Genomic DNA, 12,850 nt, shown 5'->3' on the forward strand with positions numbered 1-12,850 from the left:
CTAGGCAAAGAGTCATATAACAAAATAATTACTCATACATGCAAACACACTATAGACAAAGACACGAAAAAAACTTTATTAGTTATATGACTTTGGGCAAGTCGTTAACATCCTCTAGGTTTTAATCATGCCGTCTGTAAAATGAGACATTAGACTCAATGAACCTTTTCAAATTTAAATTTCATGACTTTAACCTTTGTATACTGCCAAGTTATTTAAGAGATGCAAAAAAAAAAGAGTAGAGATCAAGAAATGAATCAGTTCTTTCTCTAGATGATGTTTTTTAAGCTATCTAAACAATATCTAACCTTTGAAATATTATATCATCCTACTTTCATGAAGCTTTTCCAGAGACAGACCATTACTCTCTAGAAGCACTCAACCTCATACCACCAAAAATACTACCCTTTTTCTCTGGACTCTCATACTACTTCATTTGATTCTTGTACATATACCATTTAATTTCTATAACGACACATATATGTGTTTCTTATCTAATCTGTTAAATTCTAAGTTCCTAAAAGGCAAGGTTGGAGTATTAATTGGGTTTCGTATAATCCGTAGGGCCTACCAGAGTAACTGGTATGGAATAGGAATGCAGAAAGTCAATCTTTTGGATAACAATAAGTCTTGTTTGAAGAGTCTTATTTTCACAACCAAGCTTTTTTCTTTTTTTTTTAATTTTCTTTTTTTCAACTAAATGTCACAACAATTTTTAACATCCTTTATTTTTCTTTAATTTTGAGTTCCAAATTCTCTCCCTCCCCCTCTCTTTTTCCCCTTCCTAAAAGCAATTTGATATAGGACATACATGTGTAATCAAGCAAAATATATTTCCCTGTTGATCATGTAAACAGAGACAAAAAATAAAAATAAAACAAGAAAAAGTGAAAAATAGTAAGCTTCAATCTGCATTCAGTATTTTCATATTAAGTCTTTCAGAACTGTCTTGGACCTTCATATTGATGAAAAATGCAAAGTCATTCACATTCTCCAACTCATAGACATGCCCTCAATTTCCAATTCTTTGCCACTACAAAAAGAGCTGCTATAAATATTTTGGCACATATAGGTCACTTGTCATTTTGTGCGGCTTTTTTAATCTCTTTGGGACACAGACCTAGAAGTGGTAATGCTAGGTCAAAGGGTATGCACAAATTTATAGCCCTTTAGGCGCAGATCCAAATTGCTCTCTAGAACGGTTGCATAAGTTCCCAACTCCACCAATGGTACATTAGTGCCCCAACTTTCCCACATCCCCTTTTCTGTCATATTAGCCAATCTGAGAGCCAACCTCAGAGCTGTTTTAATTTGCTACTTTTCTAATCAATTATGATTTAGAGCATTTTTTCATATGACTATAGGTAGCTTTGATTTCTTTTGTTTGAAAACTGTCTATTCATATCCTTTGACCATTTATCATTTGGGGAATGACTGGTATTTTTATCAATTCTGAAGGAGTTCTCTATATATTTGAGAAATTAGGCCTTTATCAAAGAAATTTGCTGTAAACAATTTTTTTCCTAGCTTTCTGCTTTCCTTCTAATATTGGTTTCATTGGATTTGTTTGGGCAACAACTTTTTCATTTAATAAACTCAAAACCATCCAATTTACATTTTGTAATTCTCTCTATCCCTTATATGGTCATAAATTCTTCTCTTACCCATAAATATGACAAGGAAACTATTCCATGTCTCCTAATTTGCTCATGGTATCACGCTTTATATCTAAATCATGTTCCCATTTGGACCTTATCTTGGTATACAATGTGAGATGTTGGTCTATACCTAGTTTCTGCCAAACTGTCATAGCCAATCTCTCAGGAAAAAAAGCTTTCTATACTTTTTCCTGCTTCCTCCTTTTTTACCTACTTCTCAACCGCTTGAAATGTGGCATCACTCCAACTGAACATCTCCACTGAAACATCTTTCTCAAAGATTCTGAATGATTACTTAATTAACCCCTCCTCCTAAATACTCTCTCTTCCTTCCACTTCAATCTTTCTCATAGAGTTTGTTGGATCCATCTCCTGTCTTCTATCTCCCCAAGACCCTCTCATTGGTCACTCTTCATCAGCCCCCTTCAATTCTATTATAATCTCCATGCAGGTGACACCCAAATCTATATATACAGGTCTCATTTCTACTCTGAATTAGAGTCTTCCATCACCAACTGCTTCCTAGACACTTCCATTGGATATTCCTTAAGTATCTCAAGTGAATCATATCCAAAGCAGAAATAATTATTCCCCACCTTTCAAAACCCATTACTCTTCCAAAATTCCCTATTTCTTTCGAAGACGTCATTACCTTTACAATCACTCAGGTTCACAATTTCAGTATTGATTTTGGCTCTTCAGTGTCTCTCATTTTTCTGCTTTCAGATGAGACAGCATATGTATAACATTATGAAAAACTGAAAAAGCATTGTGTTGTATTGCTAATGATTATTCAGAGACCTGTCAAGTGTTGTTATTTCTCTCTCCACCTCTCTCATAGCCATACCTTTTCTTTCCACTCACATCCTAGTTCAGGTCCTCAACACTTCATGTTCAAATTGGTCTCTGTGAAGATAGGCTGCACTATCTAGTTCAGCTTCCACACAAAGATAATCATCTTAAATGTATGGACCATGGACCATGTCACTCCCTTTCTCAAGAATCTTTAGCAATGCTATATTGACTCTAAAAAAGATAAAAACTCCTCAGTTTGGTATATAACTTCAATTTCCAGCCTATCTTTACATTGACGTTATTCTCCTTCATACTGTCCAGTCAAATTGGCCTGTTTCATTTTCCCTCAACTCAGCCTTTCATCTCCCACATCAGATCCCTTTGCATAGTCTACCATCTAGGTTTTTAATTCACTTTCTCTTAAACTCCACCTCTCAGACTCAATTTCCTTTAAGGCCTGTGGGACTATGCCTTCTTCAAGAAACCTGTCCTGATCCCCAGAATAATTAGTTCCTATCTCCCCTCAAAATGTATTATGTCTACTTAATTTGTGTCTGAGTGTTCTATTTCTTCCTCTCTACTCCCATAGAAAACAATCCCCTTGAAGGCAGGGACCGTATCACCTACTCTTTATTTCCTCAGTACTTAACACTAAGTGGCATGGAAATATTTAGCAGACTGAATAGCACAAAGCTACTTAATGACTTTTGCAAACAATCCTCATACAGAAAGAAGCATAAAACCTCTCCACTCTCATTTAATAGATCATCTTGAAAGGCAATGATGAACTGTAAAACACAAAACTAAAACTCACAAGAAAAGCAAAGCTCTATTCTTAATTCCACCATTGTCAAGGTACATTACCTTGGATAAGTCCCAAACTCTCTAAACCTCTGCCCATCTGAAGATGCATGCTTAGCTAAAGACAATGCCTGACTATCAAATCCATGTAAAAGTTCTATGAAAACTATAAAAGGCTTAAGGAAGGTAAGGAATATTGTTATCCTCAGTGAGAAATTTCAGGATTCAAAAAAAAAAATGTTAACAAACATACCAAGTTGAAAACCTCTCCCCAAACAGGTCTTTCCCCATATCTTGACTTCTGGGGAAGCATTTCTTAAAATTAGATGTTCCAACCCATGTAAATAGTATCATTTAGATACTACTACTGAACACTACTAAAACACTATACTGAACACTAACCAAATACGGTATGAGTGAATAAAAATAATACCTATATAGCACCTTACCATTTTCAAAACACTTCATCTCATTTGCTTCTCACAACTATAATACAACAATATAAGGTACTAACCTTGGCTGTGACCCTACTGAACACTTGGGAATCACAAGGAATCAGTGTTGCTTTTTTTTTCTCCCCAGAACTGACTCAGAACCATTCCCTCCCAGAGGCCTTCTCTACTCCTACTTGCCTGCTGCTGAGCCCTGCTTAAAGAAAGCAGCAAGTAGCAAATAAGTCCATAACAAATATAGTTTATCTAATCTCAATTAGGCTTATTTCTGCACAGTAATCTTTTTATTCCTGATGGATTCTCTGTAATACACTCCAAAAAAAATTTGCAAAGCTCTTTTCCTCTTAGATCGGGCCATTTTTGTCTCAGTACAGAACCTTGCCTCCTGACTTTCTGAGAAAAGACGCAATCCATAGTGAGTTCTCTCTTCTCTCAGATTGCACACAATGTGAATCAACTCCTCATAGATAGTATATTATCCCCACACTGCAATAACACTGACCTCTCTTCTTCTCAGTTCCTTGAAGTAAGAGGAGACAGCAAGAGCTATACCTGATGCCTGCTTTAAATGATGGGACTATCAAGGTTATATGATCTGGAGCAGGGAGTGTGAAACCCGCAGCCTTGAGGCCACATGTGGCTTTCTAGGTCCTTGGGTGCAGCCTTTCGATCGAGTCCAAGTTTTAAGGAACAAATTCTTTAATTAAGGGGATTTATTCTGTGAAGTTTGGATTCAAAGGGCGGCACTTGAGAACCTAGAGGGCCACACGTGACCTTGAGGCCACAGGTTTCCCACCCCTATTCTAGGGTGTCGGACTGCACTTCCACCCCAGGAGAAGTCATCCTCATGGTTACTGCCTTCCTTACACATTTCCTCTTAGTTCTTTGTCCAGCTTACAAAAGTACAAGGCACAATCACAACCCCCAAAACACTTCTGGCTCCAATTTCCTTTCACTTCAGCCACTATCTAGAAAGGCTTTTCCCCACCACAAGATAAGATGTAAGGATAAAAGCAATCCTCTGGATTATTTTACCCACCTTAAACTTTCCCTGCTGCTTTTCATTTCATAGCCCCTAGCTCTACTTAGCAGTCTAAGTATCTAACCATTAGACTATTTTCTCTTATGCTCTTTTAAAAGTCTCTGGCCTACCTCTACAGTAAGTCCCCCCTCTGATATCTGATCATGGTACAGCGTTTAGCAGAAAATCTCAGAGTATCAGAAGTTATCCAGTTCAAAACATACCAACACACAATCAAATAACCATTTATTTATGAGCAAGCATCCTAGAAAATGAAATAGCAAAGAAAAAATTAAAAAAAACAGTCACTGCCCTCAAAAAGCTTAAATTCTACTAGGTGAATGCAACATATGAATAATGCAATGAATGCAACATACATTTGAGTCCATGAGACAAGATTTAAGGACAGGCTACCTCATAATATGAGAGGGCAGGGCTGACTGCAATTTGCAATGTATAGAGTCCTTACATAGATGAAAACAAAGATCAAAGTATAAAAGACTACCAGGGTTTTTCTTTAATATTAACCTTAGGATAATAGAATATAGGGGTATTTTAGAAAGGTCACTAGAGACTGAGGATTAATTAAAACAAAAAATGACTTCTTTGATTCCAGAATATGAACAATGATTTGGTATTGGCTTTCTTGTGTATTCCTGACAAGACTCAAATGTCATCTGTAACCTTTTGGAGCTTCAAATGGGAGCTTCTGGAGAACATGATCACTTATAAGTTATTCATTTTCCTCTTTAATCAAGTTAGCCAATAATATATCAGTTTTGCTAACCTTTTGAGCTTTATTTGAGTATTATATTCCTCAATTCTTGTTAAATCAATGAATTTGCCTTCTAATAAGAGATCTTCTATTGATGTTTTGCCCATCCATTTCTACTTAATCAATAATTAAAAACAATTTATCCCAGATGACTATAAACAGGTGGTAACTAGCACGTGTCTCCACACACCGGTCCATACATGTTACAAAATGCAATTAAAATACAGAAATACCCTCCAAAAGGTTACAGATAATCCTTTTCCACCTTAGGTGTGTATCACTTATCATCATTAATGGAGACTTAACAAGTATCTTTTCATTCAGACATTCATGCACACTACTATCCAGTCAAACTACCCTTCACGCTATTCTTCAAACATGATACTCCATTCCTTGCCTCCATACCTTTTCACCATCTAGCCCATAATATAATAGATGTGATAATAGTTTTAGAGTATATGACTTGTTACTGAGTTCTTTCCTTCCACATCCCTTATAATATTCACATAAAAAACACCTAAATTTCCAATTCAACAATCAAAAGTACCACAAAAAGAGATTAAAAATCAAGGAATAAGAATGGAATACGCATGACATTGTTTTCAATTCACAAGGATAAAAGTACTCACTCCAGCTTGATTATCATTGGATGGAGCGGGCATCCATTTTATTTTATTACCAGTTTTTATAACCTAGCAACATGATTTCAATCAATTTATTATTGGTAAACGAATTGAATAACAGGAATACCAAAGTCCCAGGAGATCTGTTACAAGATATTTTTTTTTCCTGTACATAAACTTTTATAGGAGAAATCAGTTTTACGAAACTTAAAGATTCACACTTTGGGGATACTACAAAGAAATATGTTAAAAAGTAGATGAACTCTACTTATATTTGGGTATTTAAAATTACAAGGAGGGTGAGCAAAATTTGGGGAGATATTATTATGAAATCAGTAGATTTTCAAACATCTGAAAAATTCTTAAGTTCTAGGAGAAGAAATGAGCAATGGAACTTATCATAATTAAAAGGGAGATCCTGGAGTCACAAAATTCTTTGGGTTTTTGAAAGTTCTTCAAAGTACTCACAAAAGACATAACACAATAGATATAGCATATTGTTAAGTATAGCACAAGGCCAGTCATCATATTAATATTCCTTGTCTAAATTTTCAACTCTTTATATTAGGTATTTTTTTCCACTTAAGAACATAGCTTCAATTTCAAAATGAACTTTAATGATAATGGTTAATTCACAAAATGAAGTAACAGTTAACTAGTAAAGGTTAATCATAACTAACATATCAGGCAAGGGATCTTCAAGTAAAACAATTTGCTGTTGTTGTTCAGTCATTCAGTCATGTCTGACTCTCCATGACCATGTGGACCATAGCATGCCAATACTGTCCATGGAGATTTCTTGGCAAAGACAATGGACTAGTTTGCTATTTCCTTCTCCAATGGATTAAGGTAAACAGAGGTTAAGTGACTTGTCCAGAGTCACACAGCTAATAAGTGTTTGATTCTGGATTTGAACTCAGATCTTTCTGACTCCAGGCCCAGCATTCTATCCACTGAGACACCTAGCTGCCTCAGTAAAACAAGTAAAGTACATTTAAACATTGAGTTCATCTTATTTATACAGCAGAGACTATTACAAAAAGGGACCACAAAACATGCCAAGGACCCTCCTCTTGATTTCTTGATTCTTTAATGAGAAAAAAGGAACTAACAGAAAATTCTTCACTCTCCCTGCAAGACCAGACCATAACCTTTTCAAGGCAAACAACTATTTGATGACAGCTTTTACACAATTTCATGGATACAGTTCTTCACTGACAATATCCTGAAGATGATACACAGACACACACACACAGACACACATATGCATCTCTCCATTGCTTTTTTGTTGATCTATAGTTTTGATTATTCCAAGCACTCCATGATTGACACCCAAATAATAATACTGGATTGGTATTTAAGAGACAGCTTACATTTTGAGTAGAGGCTAGGTGAGGAATGAGTGGTAGAGGTGGGGAAGGGCACAGGGGAAGGTGAGTCATTATAAATGCTGTACAAGTTCCCAAATGAAATTCCCAGTTCATCACCCATCCACTGTGTCTGAGGGTGAGGCTAATAGCAAAAAGGGTGGGGGAGGGGGGAGCGGGGAATAGCTCAATATGATGTCCATGAAAATTTATATCATGTCAGAAAGAAAAAATAACTTTAAGAGGGGTACTCTACATAATCAAAATACAAACTTTCAAAATATGCTCAGATGTGTACTTTTGGTATATTATGTTCTATTTGCTTATAGTGTGTGCAGAGAGAAATTAACTCAGACATAGCCTCTTCAAATATAAAAATCTTAATCATACAATTTTAAACCATAAACACAAAAAGACTAAATGGTTGGGGTAGGGTAAGTGGTTGCTGAAGACCACATATTACAATAACACAAATTAAAACTAAACTATCACAGATGCCAGGACTTTTCTTTCACAATTAAATCATGTTTATGTCCAATACTTATAAAATTATATGTCCAAAGCTTCCATTAGGGTACAAACCATAGTTACAAGAAAGATAGTTAACACCAAAATAATGACCATCTGTTGGCCTTGAACTTAGAGTGGACTACTATATGTCAACTTTAAGATAGATGTATGTTGACAATAAATCAGCAGGGCCTATATTACATGTAGAAATACATCCAAAGAATTCTTGATGGGAAAATCCTGCATTTTTTATTTGGATAATCAATAGAATTGACTACAGGAACAGAGATTATTTCCTCACCACTATGACATACCTAAACTAGAAAATTTTAGGGATAAGAGCAGGATCAGACTGAATTTCATCAAAAAGTGCTGATCTGACAACAAAATGATGTTAATGTTGTCACCATTTTTAAAAAAATCTCAAATAATTTCTGACTCCTCCCTTTCCGAGTCACTTTAAGTTTGTTTTAAATAAGGAACTATAAACTCCACAGCCTTGTTTTATAACCTATGCCTAGCTTTTATCTATGATACACTTATTCAGTTAATGCAATAATAATTGTTGTTATATTTAACTTTTGGATTAAGATTCGCAAAAGAGATATCTTATATGAGGATATCAAAGAGAAATGTGAATAGAGTAGAAAATACTTCAGAATGATGTCTTAAGTTGTTAGAATTTGCTATAATGTGCATATGTATTTAGAAATGTTTACATAAATACACATGTGTACACGTGTATATGTAAACATAGTACTTGCTATTGTTACAGTATAGTTTAAACATATTAAGCAGTTTTTAGAGGCTAAAAATTTCAGAGATAAAAAACTGATTTCATACAAAGAGCAATGGACTGACTAGAGTCAAGGATCTGAGTTCTGGTTCTGGCTTCTGGATTTCAAAACTAGAGGTGTGCCCTTTGTGGTTCAGTTATTCTCATTTTACACATGAGAAAACTGATATTCAGAGAGGTTAACAGTTCAGACTATATACTTCAAAGGGTAGTTTTGAGTAAAAGACTATGAATCTTAAAGCATTATATAAACTGGATGTGGGGGGGGGGGGGGACAGGGGAGAGATTCCTAAGTTTTTAAACTATGTATGATTTGTGTTTTGTTTTCATTTGGCGTATCCTTTGGAATTTATTTTATTTTTCTGTTTCTGGTGATAGTCATGCTGACAACTTTTTTTTTTGGTCTATCAAACTCTGTAGTACAATTACATGAATTTACTTTTAATAAATTACCATCTTTGCATATATCAGTCAAACCACAAAGCCTAAACACTTGCAAACAAAATGCATTATTAATCTAATTGTCGCAGCCTATTTAGCTAACTTATATTAGTATTTGCTATAATTTGCAATGTATCAGAGAGCAGAATCAAATTCAAAACATAAAAAGTAAACTGATTATATTGTCCTAGAGAAATTAAAATATAGCAAGCTTGCAATATTATAGTCAAGGCATTAATGTTTTAAATAGGTAAGAAAAACCATGTAATTTAATTTAGAGAACAGTTGTGCCCAAAGTGATGGTTCAACATGCTGATGAAGAGTTTCCTTGCATCCTAAAGCCATTAAAAGACATCGACGCCCCCTCCAAGGGAAGGGAGTGGGGAAAAGTAGAAAGGAAGAGAGAAGCATTTCGGCATTTATTGTGTTAGATTACACTACTTAAATCTTAGCCATCACCAACAAGGGACTTCTACTGGGAGATTATATTGCTATTGCAGTCCTGCCGCTACTACTCACTATTACTGTATATTAGGAGGAAGTGCCAGATACAAAGTATAATGAACAGAAAGTATTCAGAGCCAAAATAAAGGCTTTTAAAAGGCAGAAAATCACTCACTCAAAAGATCTTTAGATTAGGGCAGCTCTGGAGCATAGAAAAATTAGACTATAGTATACAACAAGGTGAAAATTGAGGGGCTCATTTGTTGAAACTATTAACTAATTCGACAGCACCAAGAACTAGGAATACCCTGATATTAGGCTGCCAAACCTCAGAGTAAAGGGACATATCACATTCAACTCCCATATTCTGGTACTAGCTAGCTAGCTGGTACTAGGAAGAGAAAGAAGAGAAAAAGAAGAAGATATATGTGGAAGGTACTAAGAAAAAGTAACAAAAGACAAAGAAATACTGCTAGAATGCAGGAAGAATAAGGTTAAGTCAAGCTAAGAAATATTTATTAAGTACCTAATATTGACAGGCACTGAGCTAAGCTCTGGTGACAGAAAAGAAATGCACAAAACAGTCCTTTATCTTAGGGAGTTCAGAGTCTAATTGAGGAGACAACATGCAAACAACTACGGGAAAATAAGATACATATGGGATAAATTGGAAATAATCTCAAAGGGAAGGCATTAACATTAGGGGGATCTATAAAAGCTTCTTGTAGAAGGTAGCACTGTAAGAAACGAAAAACTAAGGTATTTGTGTCATAATTATAATGAGTAATGTTATGAAGTTTTATTAAAATGTGAGACAAATTTCAAAATTCAAATGTTTCATTTGTTATTTATTTAGTACATAAAACTATGTCTGACTGTATACTTCCAATTTGGAAAGCACGACATGATGCAGTAACTTGATGACAGGAAAGTATACTTGGCAAATGCCATTGTAAATTCATACAGAAGAAGGTGGTATACCTTGAATAAAGAACTGAAGTTAAAAAAAAAGTCTCTAACCAACAGTACACTGCTCAAAGTATCTACAAATTATTAAGACAGTTGAACATTTATAAATATAAGTGAAGATGTCGTAGCAAATGTATAATTTTTGCCCTTTTAAAACATCCAATATTTCAGGTAATATGTGTGCAATTATAAGCATCTTACTGGAATATATGGAGAAATTCATCACCCTTTTTTTTTAAAGGTGACACACTTGTGCTTCTGACTGAACTGATACTAAGAAGAACCAAATCTCTGCTAAAAATTGAAAACATCAGAAGTAGCCATGTTCACCTGGTGGCTGACATGGCTAAGTTCCCATTCTAACTACCTAATTTACCTAAGTTACATTTACTTAATTAGTTAAAACTATGCAATGAAGCAAATGATGATACAGCAGAATGGGGAGAAAAGAACATTAAAAAAAAACTAGCAGTTGATGACATGATAATTCTGATGCTATTTTTCATGAAATGATAACAGTACTATTATTTAGGGGGTGACGCATAAAATATATGTAATATCAGCAAGGTATGATTCTAGAGTAAGGATATTAAGTTTATTTTTTAGAAATTCTCAAAATAAAAGTGATCAAGTAATAAGCACTTGCTAGTAGATATGCATGGAGTTATACAAAAATATATTTTCCCATGTTTGTATTTTTGTTCCTGAATGACTCAGAGTTCCACAACCCTATGTTTCTTTTTTAAAAAAAAGAGTCACAAATTCTCAAAAACGATTAACCTCATATTCTACAAAATTAATCTGACATATAACACTTCAGGGATGGGACAGTTGTTAACTCAAACAATCAGTCAAAGGGTATTTCAATGCCACAATAATTAAAAATCACTGATGCAAACAATTATCAATGTATTACCAAAATCTATACTGACAATAGGCTACTTGATAAATTATTTTCCCTGGTTCACCATATTTCAGTAATTGGTATATTAGTTTAGTACAAACAACATATTCAGTGGTCACATGATCTTAAAGTCTCAGAAGAATATTAAGTTTAGAATCCTAGAATTTTAAAATTTGGAAGGAACCTCAGTAATCATCTACTGGAACTTAACTGAAGCATACCAAATCTTTGTCTTAGCAATAATGGAGAATAAAAGCAAAGTTTTTAGAAGATTTCTCATTTGAATTCCTCATCAATATCTTAACATCATAGAGTCTGGGTGCTTAAACACAGTCCGTAAAGATAATCTAGACCAGAGGTCAGGAAACTACAATCCATGGGAAAAACCAATGTATTTTAAAACGTAAAAAGCATTCTTAGCTTGAAGGTCACACAAAAACAAGAAGAAGGCTGAATATGGCCCTTTGGCCACAGTTTACTGACCCCTATTCTAGATGAATCCCCTCACTCTAGAGTTGAAGAAACATGAGTCTGGAAAAATTACTTGGTAAACTTATTTTGGCAAAATAATTTTCAAATTACTATAAGAAGTAATTACCTTTCTTTTGGTGTACCAACTCCATGCTTGCCTAGTAGATGAGTATTTAAATGCTTCTTCATCACAAAGGCAACCCTGGAAGAAAAATGTAAATAATAGTTAGAGAAACACTCAAACATGACTCTCAGATACAAAATTAGCTTTTGAAAGACAAGTCGCAGATAACAAAATCTTCAAAATAAAATAACGCTCTTAAAAATGAATTTCTTTTTTTAATGTTATAACTTAGAATGATAGGCAAATGCAAATGGTCATATAGATATATTATACCATTTAAAAACACCCATATAACATTCTTTTATATACATGGAAATTTTTATGTAATTATTCAAGTATAATATGAAACTAGTTAAAATAATTCCATTTGTTTGAGTTCATGATTCATCTATTTTCAATACTAATACAAATAAAATAAATTTGTGTGTGTGTGTGTGTGTGTGACATGCACACACACAATATTAGTATCTTAAGATCTTAGATTTACAGGTGAAAAGAAGCTCAGAGGCCAACAAGTCCAATCCTTCATTTTATAGATGAGGAAACAAAGGACAAGAGAGGTTGAGTGACTTTATCAGGTTAAAAAATTAGAAAAAAAGTGGCCTTTAACTAATTTCATCCACCTATCACTAAGTGAGCCAAATCAAATGTCACTTTATTAAATATTTACAGGACCACAAAAATAAAGTCAATGGCTTT

At 34.4% G+C, this 12,850-nt stretch overlaps 1 protein-coding gene across 1 annotated transcript in view; it reads right to left on the reverse strand.

Moving 5' to 3' along the window:
- The window catches only part of ZNF407 (zinc finger protein 407), a 558,544-nt gene that overhangs the window by 370,634 nt on the left and 175,060 nt on the right, over positions 1 to 12,850 (reverse strand). The window contains exon 3 of the mRNA XM_036759309.1: positions 12,155 to 12,229. Within this exon, the coding sequence (XP_036615204.1) occupies positions 12,155 to 12,229 (75 nt within the window). The remainder of the gene's footprint in view (positions 1 to 12,154; positions 12,230 to 12,850) is intronic.

Source organism: Trichosurus vulpecula, chromosome 1 (genome assembly GCF_011100635.1).
Source record: "Trichosurus vulpecula isolate mTriVul1 chromosome 1, mTriVul1.pri, whole genome shotgun sequence".
In the NCBI taxonomy this organism is placed as follows: Eukaryota; Metazoa; Chordata; class Mammalia; order Diprotodontia; family Phalangeridae; genus Trichosurus; species Trichosurus vulpecula.